General features: G+C 37.3%; 1 protein-coding gene across 4 annotated transcripts in view; it reads right to left on the bottom strand.

The window, feature by feature from the left end:
- The window catches only part of DYNC2LI1 (dynein cytoplasmic 2 light intermediate chain 1), a 39938-nt gene that overhangs the window by 9808 nt on the left and 11556 nt on the right, over positions 1-18574 (bottom strand). For all 4 annotated transcript variants that reach the window (XM_031655127.1, XM_021924797.2, XM_021924796.2 and 1 more), the window contains exons 4-10: positions 16693-16762; positions 14221-14309; positions 9250-9436; positions 7939-8007; positions 6760-6837; positions 2636-2712; positions 1585-1655 (exon numbers count right to left, since the gene is read on the bottom strand). In XM_031655127.1, coding sequence (XP_031510987.1) covers positions 1585-1655; positions 2636-2712; positions 6760-6837; positions 7939-8007; positions 9250-9436; positions 14221-14309; positions 16693-16762 — 641 coding nt within the window. The remainder of the gene's footprint in view (positions 1-1584; positions 1656-2635; positions 2713-6759; positions 6838-7938; positions 8008-9249; positions 9437-14220; positions 14310-16692; positions 16763-18574) is intronic.

Raw genomic sequence — 18574 nt, 5'->3', positions numbered from 1 at the left:
CACCTGCTGAACAACTTCTGGGCTGTTTCTAGGTTTTGACTACTACACATAAAGCTGCTGTGAACATATGCCTAGAGATTTTTTGTGTGAAATTTAAGTTTTCATTTATCCTGGATAAACGCCCAACAGCACAATATTTAGGTCATATGGTAGTTGCAGGTTTAGTTTCATAAGAAACTGTTAAACTGTTTTCTAGAGTGGCTGTACCATTTTACACTCCCACCAGCAATGTATGAGAGATCTGGTTTCTCTGCATCTTTGCCAGTATTTGGTGGTGTCACTGTTTTTTATTTAAGGTATTCTGTTAAGTGTATACTGATATTTCATTGTGATTTCAATTTGCATTTCCCTAACAACTAACGATATTAAACACTTTTTTATGTGCTGCTTTGCTATTTTTATGTCCTCTCTGAAATGAAATGTCTGCTTATGTCTTTTGCCCACTTTCTAAATGGATTGTTTATTTTTCCGTTGAGTTCATATATTCTAAACACTAGTCCTCTGTTATGTATGTGGTTTGAAATTCTTTTCTCCCAGACTGTGGCATGTCTATTCATCTTCTTCACATGGGCTTTCACAGAGCAAAAGTTTTTAATTCTGATGAGATCTAAGCTCCATGATTTCAAAATTCAGTAATTATGAACTCTCTTCTGGCCTCCAACTATTCATAGAGGCAAAAGAATTCCATCAGCATTATCTATCAGTACAATAGTGATTCTCACTGCTACTGGAATTAAGTTGGCATTAATGATAATCATAAACATCAGACTCCATGACCATTCATTAAGCAAAATCACCTCCATTCCTTCCATTCCAATTAATCTATAATCTCATTACAAAGATTCTATATTTGAAGTCAAGTCACCTTTAGCTTGTAAGACTAATAGAGGATGGGGAATACAAACAAAACAAAACAAAACAAAACCCCTACTGCCCATTAGAGTGTTAAAAGCAAACTATGCCACCTGCAGAGGATAAAGAAGTGTGAGATTCAAAGAGCTTCACAATGAAAACAGTTTCTGTGGGAAGGTAAGGGGCTTGAGATATAAACTCTTAAACTTCCTTTTGATTCAGAAGCCTGTAGAGTCTATGAGTTTACGAAATACATTCCATTAGATGAGGCATGCTATTTCATAACAAAAAATCAAATCATACCTAATTGTTACAAACGTGTTCTTTTTGACTTACTTTTCAATCTCTCATATACTTGCTAATTGCCCGTAATATGTAGCTTTGAATTTCCTCACTACTCTATGCTCCTAGCTTCCTTAAATCCAAGGAGCTAAAATTTAAAAGTACCTGGAAATCAGTGGGGGAAAGAAAATACATGCAATTTGTTTTTCAGTGGAATAGAGATCAGAAATGAGAAATCAGTCTCTTATGTGGTGACATCCCTTCCATCACAAACATGTCAATGTGATGCATGTTACATTAATACTGGGCATATAAACAAACACACAGGAAATAACAGCAATGATAATGAAACCAGAAATAGGAGTATGTTGGAGACAAAGTGAACATGGAGTAGGATAAAATCAATAAGCAATTAAAAAAAGATTGAACAACCTTAATAAGTTCACTAACCTATTTGACTGAAAGAATCCAATCCTGCTGTGATAAACAGTGGTTTATTCTGATCCACACATATTGATTTGCTACGTAGAGAAAAAAAGATTCTAAATTAGTTTAGCCATTAAATTTGCTGCCACGCTCTCCCATAAACATGACAGCAATATTATGGACTAGTTTTACATTTAGCCACTACTGAGAGCATTGCCCCAAGTGAATGACTATCAATTTAAGTGATTTCAAAAATTAAAATATAGCATAAATAAACATTTTATAGGAAAAAAGTGACAGACCCTATTACCTTAAATTGAAACTAAGAGAAGTAGCAAGGCTAAGAAGATACATACCAAAATTTTCAATTCCATTTCAAATCAATAAAAGAAAGTAATAATAGAGGGAAGCTACCAAAGTGTGGGAAAGGAAGTAAAATAAATCAGGGAGCAAGTATAATATTATCATTATTTTATTCCAGCCTCAAACTAAATGTTATGTAACATTTTGGTTGCAAAATTTGAGAAATATTTAAAGAATATAAGAAGCAGGAAATAATATGAAATTATCCCCTTTATGTTGAATCATGACAAAATAAATAATAATAAAAATAATTTTAAAAAGAAATTATCCCTGGCCGGGTGCGGTGGCTCAAGCCTGTAATCCCAGCACTTTGGGAGGCTGAGGCGGGTGGATCACGAGGTCAGGAGATCGAGACCATCATGGCTAAAATGGTGAAACCCCGTCTCTACTAAAAATACAAAAAACTAGCCAGGCATGGTGGCGTGCGCCTGTAGTCCCAGCTACTCGGAGGCTGAGGCAGGAGAATGGCGTAAACCCGGGAGGCGGAGCTTGCAGTGAGCCGAGATCACGCCACTGCACTCCAGCCTGGGTGACACAGCGAGACTCTGTCTCAAAAAAAAAAAAAAAAAAAAGAAATTATCCCTTTAAGACTAGCCATCGAGGTCACTTTCCTGGTCAAGACACAACAGACTGAGTAGAACAATAATCAGATGAGACAACATTGGCTAAATCAATCACTCAATAAATGATATAAAAAGTATCTTAGCAGTACCTTTTGTCAATGCCAAATGCCAACTGGTTGATAACTCCACGTATTTTTAGTAATAGAGCTTCTGATTTACTGGTAAACTTTAAACAAATCAGGAGAACAAATTATATGCTCTATTTTCCAATCACAGAAACAGGTAAAATAAATATGGCTTTGAACAAATACAGATTGCAAAGAGAATCACTCTTTAGTTGCCCAACAAATACTTTTGTTTGAGTAGACAAAACAAAACCTGAATAAAGAAATCTTGGTAACTTTAACTTGTTCTTCAAACTTAATGAGTACATGATGTGGAAAGGATTTGTGTTTATGTACTAATCATTTCAGCTACTCACACAAATGGATCAAAATCACTGTCAAATAATTTCTTTAAAATGTATATATGAATGTATGTTTATGGGCTGTATGTGTGTAAACATACTCATTATGGTCTAAAAGAAAATTTTCCAAAATGCAGTTGGGTTGGTTAGAAAACGAGAGGTATACCTCAAAAGTAGCTTTCACATCCAAGGGTGTATTGCTGCCTTCCAAACAGTCACTGTGGGACTGCAGACTGGTCTAATGATGCTGATACTCACTAAAGTAATTTTTAAACTTCTTTTTAAATTGCTTTTGGTGCCTAAGCTACTGAATATTTTCAATGCTGGCATATAACTAGGGAAACCATAACCAGAACATTTCAGAGAATGAAAAGGGTTGGGTACTATTAATCATTAAGCTGTGACATCAGATGAATACCAGGACATATGGTTACTCTACAAATCTTTAAAAACTAGATTGGATTTCTGTAGATACCAAAAGTCATTCACAGCCAAGTCAAAATGACTAAGAGGTATGGAAATGAGAAGAACAATTTTGAACTGAAATGAAATCTAATTATGAAGCAAAGACATCAGCGTTATGGTTCCAATGGCAATTCCACAAGATAAGCCTCATTCTGGATTAAGAACAGAAAGTTCTTAATGCTCTCAGAGAAAGTATTCAAATGAGAATACTCATGTGTATATATAAGATCTGATACATTTATTTAAACGAAAGCATTGAAATAATTGTAATGCTTCTACTGAGGCCATGTTTAAAAATACATATAGAAAACTTTAACTGAATTTTAGAAATATAACTGCTCTGTTTAATTTTATTTTCTTTATGAGAAAGGAAAAACCTAATCACAAACATATTTCACAGAACATAGGGCTGGGAGAACATTAGAAGTTTTCTAACCCAACTCCTCCATCTGCTGCATCAACCACTTCTGAAACACCCTTCACAAAGACCTGTAAGCCTTCTGCTTAAACAAACTCAATACCTGGGAACTCATCTCCCCAAATAATTCATTCTGTTTTCAGAAAATGGTAGTATTAGAAAGTGCTTTCATATTTTGAGTAAACTCTATTGATTCCTTTTTATGGACTTTAGAATAGCAAAGAATGAAGTTAGTCACTTTTCTATGGAACATTCCTTCAACTATATAAGAGAGTTATCGCATTTTAGGTGATATTCTACTGGTCCTCATATATAATAATTTTAAGTCCCTGCCATCCTGATGGCTCTCCTCTGAATCTGGTTCTACTTACCAGTCTTCTCCTGTTCTCTTTGGGGGGTGAGGAGCATATTGGTTTTTTAAGAGATGGGGTCTTGCTCTGTTGCCCGGGCTAGAGTGCAGCAGTGTGATGACAACTCACTGCAGCCTTGAACTGCCAGGCTCAGGCAATCCTCCTGCCTCAGCCTCCTGAGTAGCTAGGACCACAGGCATGCACTATGATGCTAATGACTGGCTAATTAAATTTTTTTTTTTTTTTTTTGGTCAAGACAAGGTCTCATTTTGTTGCCCAGGCTGGTCTTGAACTCCTGGCCTCAAGTGGTCTTTCCACCTCACCCTCCAAGTGCTGAGATTAGAGGCAAGAGCTACCACGCCTGGCCTGTGTTTTGTTTTTATTAACTTAATTAGGTTGTTCATAATGTTGAATCAATATTCTCAACTGCACTGTATAGGATCAACTATAGTGTTGGGAAAAAAACCCTGCTAAATATCATGGAATTTTGCAAAGCAGTACCCAACTTTCTTCCTTAAATGGGGCAGAGGGTAAGAGGAGACGTGAAACTGAAAGATGGGGCTTTGATCACTTTGGCTACATTCTTCCTGAAAGGCCTTATGGTTCCTTTGGTGGTCCAGAAGTACTCCACTAACCCAAACCCTGTTCCTTTGGGCTTACTGAAAGCTGAGATGAAGCCCTTCTCAAAGTCATTCCCTGGTCCCTGATCTTGTTCCATCTCCTGGGCCACAGTGAATCCCAGGCTTGCTGTGGCCTGCAATGACCTGACTTCATCTAAATTTGTACCCGTGAGACCAGACTGGGCCCTCCATCAAATGTAATCTGTTCCTAAAGAAATATAGGGATTTCCCTCAGCTAACTTGATAGCCAGAAGTAAATGTGTGACCCTCTCTAGTGGCAAAAATAAGTAACTGCAAGATCTTTACCTCTGTACCCTGGATGAGTCATTCACTTTAAATTCCCCATATCCTCTCAAAATAGTAAAGAAGAACATTTCCCAAAGTACCGTGTCAACCTAATACGTAAGCAAATACAATTCAAACATAAAAGGTGATCATTTTTAAGAAAATACGTAATGAAATGTATGTATAATGTTTTGAAAGGTATAAAAGCTGAGAATACATACTTTGTAAATATTACTTTCAGTCAAAATAGTCTAGCCATGAAGGCAAGGGGCTAGACCATGTTGTCTCTAGGTTCCTCTGAGTGCTTTAATTTGGAGGAAAAAAGAGACCATTAAATAATTATTCAAATGTAAAGGAAATTTTTTTTTTTTGAGACAAGCCCAGTCTGGAGTGCAGTGGTGTGATAATGGTTCACTGCAGCTTTGACCTCCCGAGCTCACATGATCCTCCCACCTCAGCCTCCCAAGTAGCTGAGACAACCGGTGTGTGCCACCATGGCCAGCTAATTTTTAAAATTTTTTGTAGACACAGGTTCTTGCCATGTTGCCCAGGCTGGTCTCAAACTCCTGAGCTCAAATGATCCTCTCGCCTCAGCCTCCCAAAGTGTTGGGATTACAGGCGTGAGCCACTGCACCCAGCTGGAAATTGTTTAAATAAAAATGTTTTGGCCAGGCACGGTGGCTCACGCTTGTAATCTCAGCACTTCGGGAGGCTGAGGAGGGCAGATCACGAGGTCACAAGTTCGAGACCAGCCTGGCCAACACAGTGAAACCCCGTCTCTACTAAATATACAAAAAATTAGCCGGGCATGGTGGCACACGCCCGTAGTCCCAGCTACTCAGGAGGCTGAGGCAGGAGAATCGCTTGAACCCGGGAGGCAGAGAGCCAAGACCACACTATTGCACTCCAGCCTGGGTGACGGAGTGAGACTGTCTCAAAAAAAAAAAAAAAAAAAAAAGTTGTTATATTTTATAGCATTAAAGGACATTTAGTGAAGTTTAGTCCTGCTATGGGAGATAATAACAGTGATTATAAAAACCAACATTTATTGAGTAATATTCTGTTCTAGGCCCTGTGCTAAGCATTTCACACGTACTCCCTCTTTGAATCCTCACAACCCTATGAAGAAGATACTATTTTCCTCCATTTTACCCTGGAGGACAATGAGGCTTAAGTGAAATTAAGTGACTTGCCTAAGATCACACGTCTAATAAATGGTCACCCTGAGATTCGAACCCAGGGCACATGACTTCAGATTTCATGTTTTTAACTTTTACAACAAACAGTACTTTTTAAAAGAGCCCTCATCCCCCGTACACACACTGTTAGAGTTATTTTTTGTTTTTCTTTTAAGGGAATACAGATTCTAATTCTTAAGGGGATACCAAAAACGAATAAATAGATAATCAACTTGTCTCTTTAAACTTGGTTGGGATTTATGGATATAAACAATTTAGAACTTTTGTTCCAAAGAAGGGGGAGACCAACTAGTAGCACATGTTCAACAGATGCACTATCAAACGCTCTGTAAGGAGAGGTCTTCAGCAGTGGGAGAGCAATGGGACCATGTGCATTAGCAAAAGCATTTATTCCTCGTAGTTGTGCATCAAGTTGCTAATTTCCTCAAATTTGGTACTGTCCAAGCCCAAAGGACAAGAAATGTACAAACCATTAATGATGCTCCATAATAATGTGCAACAAATCGAAGTGTCTTGCATATTACTTTTCTCTTCTCAGACTCAAAATCCTGTAGAAATATGTTATTAAAAAAAGTCAAGATAACCAAATATCTATAGCAGGAAGATTCAAATTATTAAATGTAGAAATAGATTATTTCTTATTTTTTTAAACTCACCTTCAGGAATAGTATTCCATTACCTTGATATTTGTTTCATAGAGAGTTGAACAATAGCTGCAGCCTTCTTAAAGCTTCAGCTATCAGATCTTTCTTTGTTTAAATACTTAGCTCAACAGAATTTAGATATAAGAGCACATTTCATAGTGTGGAATACCCTAATGATTCTCTGACAAGCAAAGATAAGAAGGAACTAATTTTCTACTTTCTTCAATTTAAAAGTTGAGAAGTAAGTCCTATTCCCCAGTGACTGGGTTGAAGACTTTTTTTTTTTTTTTTTTAAGAGACAGTGTCGGCCGGGCGCGGTGGCTCAAGCCTGTAATCCCAGCACTTTGGGAGGCCGAGGCGGGCGGATCACGAGGTCAGGAGATCGAGACCATCCTGGCGAACACGGTGAAACCCCGTCTCTACTAAAAAAAATACAAAAAACTAGCCGGGCGAGGTGGCGGACGCCTGTAGTCCCAGCTACTCCTGAGGCTGAGGCAGGAGAATGGCGTGAACCCGGGAGGCGGAGCTTGCAGTGAGCCGAGATCCTGCCACTGCACTCCAGCCCGGGCGGCAGAGCGAGACTCCGTCTCAAAAAAAAAGAAAAGAAAAAAAAAAAAAAAAAAAGAGACAGTGTCTCACTGTGTAACCCAGGCTGGACGTACAGTGGTGTGACTACAGCTCACTGTAACCTCAAATTCCTGGGCTCAAGTGATCCTCCCCCTTCAGCCTCCCAAAGTGCTGGGACTACTGGCATAAACCACTGTGCACGGCAGGATTCGTTTTTTAAATCTGCCTTATCCCCATTCTAATCACTGCATTTATTTTCTTTACCTATGTTTTTCTGTCCCAACTATGTCTTCTTTTCCAAAATCTTTAAGATGTATGATTTACTAATCTATTCCTTCAATAATTATTTTTCTTATGTTGACATCATTTTTGTACCTCCCTCATAAAAAGCACAGCCATGTATGTACAACAAACTCAGCTAGAAGTGGAAGAGCTTACCTGAAAAATATCATATTTACTTCCAATTATGACCAGAGGTACTGGAAATGGGTCAATTAATTCACGATCCTGTTTAATAAACATATTTCATTGATTTATTATAATTCTTTAATGCTAGGTGCTTAGCAATTTCTATTTACTTCCAAAACCATTCCATTTTCAGTCTCTTCATAGATGTTTACTTAATTTGCTTGACATAGAATTTGTTCCAATATTTAACTTTCACTTCCTAAGCTATATTTCATAAGTGTAAAACTAGAAATGGCAATTCCCTAAATTACTATGATATTTATTATTTTCCTTTTTCTACCCTTTTATTTCCTTATATATTACCTTCCTGGTTTTTTTTTCTATTTTATGTTAACTGTTTGTTGGAATAGCATTTATTCATCATAGATTTGTTTTGTTTCATTATTTCCTATGTAAAACACTTTCTTCCTTTTTTTTTTTTTTGAGGAGGAGTCTCACTCTGTCGTCAGGCTGGAGTGCAGTGGTGCGATCTTGGCTCACTGCAACTTCCGCTTCCCAGGTTCAAGCGATTCTCATGCCTCAGCCTCCTGAGTAGCTGGGACTATAGGCACACACCACCACACCCGGCTAATTTTAGTATTTTTAGCAGAGATGGGGTTTCACCATGTTGGCCAGGATGGCCTTGATCTCTTGACGTCGTGATCTGCCCGCCTCAGCCTCCCAAAGTGCTGGGATTGTAAGCATGAGCCACCGCACCTGGCTACACTTTCTTATAAACTCTGGATAATATAAAATGCTGCTCTTAGTTTTCCAGATGCTGATATTTATGATTGTATTTGAGGAACCTGTGTTACTATCATAGCAACTTTATAATATAATTAGCTGTCAGATGATAAAAAGATCCTGAATAAGTGACAGAAACAAATGAATGTAAAATACAGAGTGATGGTGAAGGCTATTAAAACTCTACCTCTTGCTTAAAGTTGTAGCTTCATCTAGTCTTTCTCAGGTGACTTTTGTACAATCTGGCTTTTTATCTTCATTTTTACAGAGATTATAAAATCAATATCAAACCACTACTTTAAAATTCTATTTCTCTGATTGGTGTAATACGCCATAACAATCACAGAAGATGTCTAACAAGAAGATATAAGGAATCTTCTTTCTTGTTTTGCTCTTACTGAGGTTTTAATAAATTGCTGTAATTTTCCAGTAAGCAGGTTCATCTACATCAAATGAATTTCAAGCCATGCATAAAAATCTAAAGAAGTTGTTTGTGATGTTATCATTAACTATATACGGGACTAAGGAGTCCAGTAATAATCCCAAACAGCAACTCACAGGATGATCCTTCTGCATATTATTCCAGATCTTCTGTCTCATTTCAGAAACTGCTTTAGGATTTGTCTTTCCCAGTTTCATTATCACTTTGTCTACATGGCTTTTTGTGGCTTGCAAGAGATTTTCCATGGTGGGCCAAAGATCATTAGGTTTTGAAAGATCCAGAACGAGAACAAGAGAAAACGTCCTAAAGAAATAAAAACATTTTTCAAAAAAGACTCAAAATAATTACCATTTTGAAACCCTAATGTACTGAAATTTATCAAAGAATAACGAAAATATACCTTAAAGGGGGAAAAAAACCCCATAGCATTATTCTAAGACCCCAAAACACAAAACAAAACAAAAAACAAAAAACCAAAGTCATAGCCTTATTTATTCCAATACTTTCCTCTAGTGATATTTAAGTGCTACAATAGTGGAACTAAGTTTCTGTTCGAACTAAAAGTAGTTTAGTTCAAAGAGAGAAGCTGCAAGCATTTGAGCCGACAATGCCATGTTTACATCCAGTTTTACTGTGTGCTCCAAAAAAGGGAAGCAAAAATAATAAAAGAAGTAAAAACAATAACACAATAATCAGGTAAAGGAGAAGAAAATAGATTTATGGGTGGACCTTGCTAGGGAACTACCTAGTTAATCTCCACAATAACCCTCTCCAGAAGATGTTATAATGTCCATTTCATAGATTAGAAGAAGTCTAAGGTGCAGATTTACATAATTAGTAAATTGTAGAACTGGTATTTAGATCCAAAGTTACATGTTTTTCTGCAATAACATTCTGTCTCTCTGAAAGCACACTCCTGACCACCAGATACACCACCACCATCACCATATGCACTTGTATTCTGTTCATGCACATCAAACATAAACCTAAACTCAGCAACGAAAACAAACATTCCCGTTCAAAAATGGGCAAAGAGGCCAGGGATGGTGGCTCATGTCTGTAATTCTAGAGCTTTGGAAAGCTAAGGCAGGAGGATCGCTTGAGGCCAGGAGTTCAAGACCAGCCTGGGCAACATAGCGAGACCCCCATCTCAACTACATTAAAAAAAAAAAAAAAAAAAAAAAAAAAAGACAAAAGACTCAAACAGACATTTCTCCAGAGAAGGTATACAGATGGCCAATTAACACATGAAAAGATGTCCAACTTCCTATCCATTAGGCTAGCTACTATCAAAACTTTTTTTTTTTTTTTTTTGGTGGAGGAGTCTCTATCGTCCAGGCTGGAGTACATTGGTATAATTTCAGCTCACTGCAACCTCTGCCTCCTGGGTTCAAGCGATTCTCCTGCCTCTGCCTCTCGAGTAGCTGGGGTTACAGGTGTGCACTACCACGTCCAGTTAATTTTCATATTTTTAGTAGGGACGGGGTTTCACCATGTTGCCCAGGCTGGTGTCGAACTCCTGACCTCAGGTGATCCACTCACCGGAGCCTCCCAAAGTGTTGGGATTACAGGTGTGAACCACCGCTCCTGGCCTAAAACATTTTTTTAAATGAGAAAATAACAAGTATTAGTGAGGATACAGAGAAATTAGAACCCCTGTACATTGCTTATGGGAATGTAAAATGGTGCAGCCGCTGTGGAAAATAGTATAGTGATTCCTCAAAAAATTCACCATAGAATTACCAGATGATCCAGCAATTCCACTTCTGAGTCTATACCCAAAAGAACTGAAGGAAGAGATTTAAACAGATAGTGTACACAGTGTTCATACCAGCATTACTCACAATAGTCAAAAGATGGAAACAACCCAAATGTTCCTGCATGGATTAATGGATAACTAACCTGTGGTTATTTGTTTACACAATGGAACATTATTTAGCCTTAGAAGTGAGGGAAATCCTAACACATACTACAACATGGATGAACCCTGAAGACATTATGCTATACGATACAAATAAATAACAAAAGGACAAATAATGAATGATTTCATTTATATGAGGTACTGGAGTGGTCAAATTCATAGAGACAGGCAGTAGGGACGAGGGTTGCCAGGAGCTGGGGAGGGAAAAATAAGGAGTTATTGTTTAATAGGTAAAGAGTTTCAGTTCGAGAAGATTAAAAAGTTCTGGAGATGGATGGTGATGAGAATATACTTAATGTTACTGAACTGCACAGTTAAAAATGACTAAAATTTTATGCTATGTATATTTTACCACAATAAAAACTAAACATATATAAATCTAGGAGTATTTTAAAAAATGGTTACAGTAAGTATGTAGAACCATAATCCTTGATGGTTTAGGATTATCTCCAATATAACCAATATATCCTTGATCAACACAGCAAACATTCTACTAGAAGACATAGCACAAAATTATAATGTTATTTAATTATTTTGTTTAGTTCAAGTAAACAGGCTATTTTGTATAATTCAAGCAAAACAGTAACAATTCTGTTGGTCTAAATTCAGAAAGTGGTCTTTTATACATTAATTATCAAATTTTCTAAAAATTAATTGCGTTATTACATGGTCTAGGCAATTATATTTATGTCATTTTAATAAGCTCATAAACAGTTTTGCTTAACTGTAAAAATAACATATACATTTTTAATTGTACTAATTTTATTTTTAGGGTTTTGGTATGGTTATGTTTCAACTATGATTTAACATTTTTTCATTGTGATGAAATGGATATAACGTAAAATTTATTATTTTTTTCAAGTGAAAAATTATTTTAAGTGAAAGAAAACTAAATTACTCAAATTTTTCTAAGATTAAAATTTTTGTTTACAGTATATTTGGAAATACTTTTGTTACTTTTTACCTATTTCATAGCAAATGATAGCCCCAAATTTTTTTTAATAAACTCTTAAAACAGAGATTCAGACTACAGGAAATGTTCTATTACCAATTGTCTGAAGTCTGTGGAAATGTTCAATGCATTTATAATTCTATAAGCGATTATTTCAGAGATAAACAGTATCTAACAGTATTTGGCAATATTGTTTTCTCAAGTTGTGGGACTTCATCCAACACAAGGAAATTATGTGTCAAACGAATTCCAGTCAAAAACACTTTGAGATTAGCAACCACATGAAGAATGAAATGTTTTCCATGAATTATTTAACCACTCAGCAACCTACTTTAGACCCAAGCCTACGGCTCCCTTTCCCTCTGTTGATCATAACCCTGACCCTTCCTCTTTCCTAAAGCAGGTCCCAGCTGTCCTGGGGCTCCAGGGAAAGGAAGACCAAGACCTCACAAATGAGGTATTAACCCTCGGGATGATCTGGCTTCCTGCAGAACCTAGAATTTCCACAATCCCAGCAGGCCAAAACCTTTTGGGCTTTGAGAAGGGGAGAGAGGTAATATAACAAATCAGCTGAATAGGAGCCAACTTCCGACCCAGGTAAGAGCCAGCTACTGTATTTTCACCCTTTCAGCCTCTGGCCACTCTAACTGGAAGCTCCTCCTCCCCTTACTATCTCCCTCTCTCTCTCTCTCTTTTTTAAAGAGACAATGTCTCACTCTGTCACTCAGGCTGGAGTACAGTGGTATGATCATAGCTTACTGCAGCCTCAAACTCCCTGACTCATGCAATCCTCCTGCCTCAGCCGCCTGTGTAGCTGGGACTACAGAGGCATGCTATGATGCCTAGCTAATTTTATTTTTTAACTTTTTTTGTAGAGATGGGGTCTCACTATGTTGCCCAGGCTGGTCTTGAACTCCAGACCTCAAGTGATCCTCTAGCTTTGGCCTCTCAAAGTGCTGAGATTACAGGCCTGAGTCACCGCACCTGGCCCCTCACCATCTCTTCTCAACCACACCACTAAGCACTATTCCCACGCAGCTTCACTTATTTGTCTCCATTAAAGAGAGACAAATGAAAAACTATCTAACTGTAAAATTCCATGTTTCTGAAAAATAATATCATAGGGAAAAGTGTTTAAAAGTGGAAAAGCAAGATCTAAATATGTATATAAAATATCCCACACCTGTACAAAGTCTATTTACAGACATTGAAAAGGCTGAAAGAAATACCTCAACATGTTAAAGTGGTTATTTTTTAATGTGATTCTGGTTCCTTTTACTTTCTTTGTATCTTTCAGTATTTTTACAAGTTTTCTATATGAGCATATATTACTTTTGTAATAAGTGAAAGAAAGTAAATCATATTTCATTAAAAGGGAAAAAAAGACAAAATAAAGCCAACTGTATCCAGCCAGTTCTAGAAAAACAACAGTCCCATTAACAAGAAATAATTCCATCCTCCAAGGAGCTTAATGACCAACATGTAACAACTAATTGTCAAGCCCTTTGTATTTGATCCAGGCAGCAGCAATGTTTTATGTTAAACTCTAAGAACAAAATACTTCAGATTAAAAAAATATGTTTTTCTTAGCTAAGACCAGTTCCCAGGAACATTGTAAGAAATGTCACAATTTTCCACACATTTGGCCAACACGTGGGAGTCACTGTCAGGAAAACATCACTCAAGCATTTTGAGGTTTCCCCTAAGTTCTATTTCTCTAAGGTCAGCAAACGGAGAGACTTTCTCTCTTCTCCGACATATAGTCTTCCTTTAAATGAAGCTTCAAGGATGTAAATTAGCATTAAATTCAAAGGTAGCTTATAATACTCAGCTGAAGAAAAAAACTCAGAGCCGAATTAACTCATACTGAGATGGATAATGAAAAGAATTAAGCTTTTCAAATTTATTTTTACAAAATGAATTCATTGCCCAAGTGTAATTTGATGTATTTTTTTTTTTTTTTGTCTGTTTTCAGCTTGGAAAATATGTTACTAGGAGGAATGTCAGCTATCTCAGTTCAGCACAGGTCAAAATCTTGGTTCTTTTAAAACTTCTTTGAAAGCATTACAATTTAGGCATTTAGAAAGGAAGTGGGCATAAGCCGTCAGCAACATAAAACTGTGCCCCAAAATTCTGACTGAGAAAAGCCAACTCATATTTCTCCTAGGGACACTCCTGTGTACTTACAGCTTTTCCTGGAGCTGGCTCACTTACCGTAAGGTGTCACTTGTGATGGGTACGCTGATTAAGTCCAATAAAGAGGTTCCTCCACCCAGTTCCCAAAAGTGAGCAATATCTTTTGGCTGAAAAACAAAAATTTTTGATTTTTTGAATTTTAAGTACTTCTTACATGTCATTAGCACTTGCCAGTAATAATTATACATATAAAATATTGTAGTCTTTAATCAACCCTTTCTTGGCAGTCAAAATTTTTTCCTTTATTCCATCCCTCAAAATGCACCAAAGCACCTATTTTTAAAGAAAAATGATGAAATATTCAGAATTGTCTATATGTGTACACAAATGCCTTAATTCTAGTAATACAATAAACAGTGTGTCAATCTTGTAAATAACATATGTGGCATACACTTACACAGATTTTAGATAAAAATTAACCCGTTGAGCAAATTTGGTATTATTTTTTGGAAAACATTTATAATTCTAGACAGAAATAAAACAGGTGAATAGGAAAACATTCCTGTTTAGGAAGACAGAAGCTCGCAGAATGAATTAGACACACGTAAGGCATAAAGAAAAGGGACGAACAAATGGCAGTCCTGGCTGCGGATCAAGATTACTTGAGCAAAAGTATAAGCAGACGATTTGTTCCTGATTCCTGTGGAGAATCTGACAGGCTACCACTGACAATAATACATGGTAGGTGGGGGAACAAGAGATCAAACAATAGCTTCTCTTTTTTATAGGACCCTCAAAATAATAGGAAACTGACAGGGCTAGGCAGCCAAGAAGTTCAGAAATAAGATCATCTAGGGTTGGGTGCAGTGGTTCACACCTGTAAACCCCAACACTTTGGGAGACCAAGGCTGGAGGATCACTTGAAGCCAGGAGTTCAAGGTCAGTCTGGCCAACACAGTGAGACTCCATCACTATAAACAATCTTTTTAAATTAGCTGAGTGTGGTGGTGCATGCTTGTAGTGAATTTGTGGGGACAGTTTACTTGGGAGGTTAATGCGGGAGGATTCTTTGAGCCCAGGAGTTTGAGGCTGCCATGAGCTATGATCCTGCCACTGTACTCCAGCCTGGGTGACAGAGTGAGACCTTGTCTCAGAAAGAAAAAGAAAAGAAAAGAAATAGGACCATCTATTCCATAAGACGTTCCTAGATTGTTGGCTAATGGCATTTCTGCTTCTGTCCTGACACTGAAGACCCTTCAGGTCACTGAAATTGTGTGAGGAGCTGACAAAATACTTCTATTTAGGACTCTTAGGGAATTAAATCTGAGAAAGATATGATGCTTCCAGAATGAATATGGAAATATCCCACTTGACAGTACAAAGTTTAGGAAAAAAAAAATCACACAAGTTTTTATGTATCTACTCCCATGAACCTGGAAGAGACAGAATGTCAATAAAATAAGTTTTAGATGAATATATATTATTTTGGATTTTTGACAAAATTTCATTTTGCAATCTCTACAATTGTTTGGCTGTTCATATCTGAATCATTAATTTTTGTGGGGAAAATAATTATTCACTGGAAAATCTCCCTCAATTCACAATTTGATAAAGGGAAGTTTTTAGAGCTCTTCTCAATGGTTAAGCTTATGAGAGCTGTCTCCAAGTTTCCAATGAAAAGCATAATTACATTTCTAGGCTTATTACTCGTGTCAAAATTCAAGTGAGTCACAAAAATGAAGTTCTCCTGTACCTCCATATATTATGTTTTTTTCTTTAAATTTCAGTTTTAATAACCCACTTTCGTTGGTGAATCCTGGAAGCAACGATAGGAAGTTTTATCTCTTTATATACTGTCTACTAATGAGCAAACATTTGGACTAAGTCAGTGTATAAAAATGTGCCTTTGTTAGGGGAGTAGCGGGATGCTCCATTCTAGATTGTCCTTCTACACACTTAACTTTATTTAAGAAATGACCTCTTTTCAGGTGACAACTCCAAAAAGATTCTATTTAGGAATTCCCCACCCCTCCCCCTGCCAACATATACTATAAACCCTCCTTCTATCCTGAAGAGTTTATAATGTTCCTCTAAAGAGACATTAAAACAAGTGAAAATAGGATTATAATCAAGTAGGGCATACGATCTCAACTGGTACTATCAACTTCAAGATGCATTTTTAAGTGCTAGTAATTTAGATTTTAAACAGTATAGTTTCATAAATATTCCACAGGTCAAACCTATATTTTAGCAGATTTTTGAGAGACCGAAAGTAACTCACAACACTATTCTCATGAACTGTACAATAAAGTTAAAAAGGTATCTTATTATAGCATTTTAAGACATAATACATGAGAAGGCTAAAATCTTTTCACAGTTTGGGTTGGCTTCTATCTGCCACACTGCATTTCAAGTTTAATGGCAGACAGCTATGAAGTGTACAACTGGATATGTTTATTGATTACAGATAAGATGGAAAATGTAAAACAAAGTTAGCAGTATTACTTTCCCATCTATGGGCACAGCAATGTCACTTTAAAAGACACTTACTGTGTTGTGCCCTTTTGCTCTTCTTCCATATGTATATTCCAAAGCTAAGGTTGGTTTTGGTGGCTCATCTCTGTAAAATAAAGGCAGATAGTATCATCATTGTAGGTGGTATTAGTTTCTTATGCTACCATCTTACCTGATTCATTTTTCTTTCCTCTTAAAAACTTTATTAGTAGAGAAGTTACCTTGTATAATAGCATTGAGATAAATTATATATACAAAAGAAATAAACCTGCAAAACACCATCTTAGTGGATTTTAACGGCGCATGCATAATGTGGTAGCCCCTAAAGGCACTGCTGGGGCACGTAGAGAATGAGTTGAGGCTAGCAGTGTGGATGGCCATGCTGGGCACAAGATCTCCACATCCAGGCCATGCAGGAAGGGCACAAGATCTCCACATCCAGGCCATGCAGGAAGTACTGACACTGGGTTTTTTGTTTTTTTTTTTTTTTGAGACGGAGTCTCGCTTTGTCGCCCAGGCTGGAGTGCAGGGGCGTGATCTCGGCTCACTGCAAGCTCTGCCTCCCAGGTGCACGTCATTCTCCTGCTTTTTTGTATTTTTTTAGTAGAGACGGGGTTTCACTATGTTAGCTAGGATGCCCTCGATCTCCTGACCTCATGATCCATCTGTTTGGCCTCCCAAAGTGACACTGGGTTTATATTCAGCCATGATGTGAGGAGCTAGGAATCTAATGACTGTCACATTACAACATCAATGCAAGACTTGGCCAGGCATGGTGGCTCATGCCTGTAACCCTAGCACTTTGGGAGGCTGAGGCAGGTAAATTGCTTTAGTCCACAAGTTCAAGACTAGCCTGGGCAACATGGCAAAACTCTGTCTCTACAAAAAAGGGTAGTACATGCCTGTAGTCCCAACTACTCAGGAGGCTGAGGTGAGAGAATCACTTGAGCCTGGGAGGTTGAGGCTGCAATAAGCCAAGATCATGCCACTGCACTCCAGCCTGGGTGACAGAGAAAGACCCTGTCTCAAGAAAACAAAAACAATGCAAGACTTTAATGCAGTTCTCTAGCAGTTCTTTATCTTAAATCACAGCTCAAATATAGGCATCATTTAGATAGTGATAGTTAATAAATTATATCAACAAGTCCTTAAAATCAGTAATGATTAGGAAAATATTAAAACAATTTGTTGAATTATTTATACTATAGCTTATATTGCTGGTAAGCAGTTTTATGGTGTATATATATATATTTAACTTTTTATTATGGTAAATAACACATAAAATAAAATTTATCTTACCTATTTTTAAGTGTACAATTCAGTAATATTGAGAACTTTTCCATCTCACAAAACTGAAACTCCATACCCATTAAACAACTTCTCGTTTTCCCTTCCCCCAGTTCTTGGTAACCACCATTCTTTTTGTTTCTATGAGTTTGATTATTCTAGATATATAAGTGGAATCATACTATATATATATACACACACACACACATATGTATTTTTGTTTTGTTTTTTTTTTTTTTGCAGTGGCACGATCTTGGCTCACTGCAACCTCCCCCTCCCAGGTTCAAGTGATTCCCGTGCCTCAGTCTCCCAAGGAGCTGGGATTACAGGGGCCCACCACCATGCTTGCCTAATTTTTTTATTTTTAGTAGAGATGAGGTTTCACTACGTTGGTCAGGCTGATCTCGAACTCCTGACCTCAAGTGATCTGCCCGCCTTGGCCTCTCAGAATGCTGGGATTACAGGTGTTAGCCACCACACCCAGCCCAATATTTGTTTTTTCTGTTTCTGGCTTATTTCACTTAGCATAATGCCCTCAAGCTTCATCCAAGTTGTAGCATGTGACAGAATTTCCTTCCTTTTTAAGGCCAAATTATATTGGTACATATCTTTATTTTACTTTCTTATTTTA

Source organism: Papio anubis, chromosome 14 (assembly GCF_008728515.1).
Source record: "Papio anubis isolate 15944 chromosome 14, Panubis1.0, whole genome shotgun sequence".
NCBI lineage: Eukaryota > Metazoa > Chordata > Mammalia > Primates > Cercopithecidae > Papio > Papio anubis.
This window is presented reverse-complemented; position numbering and strand designations above follow the sequence as displayed.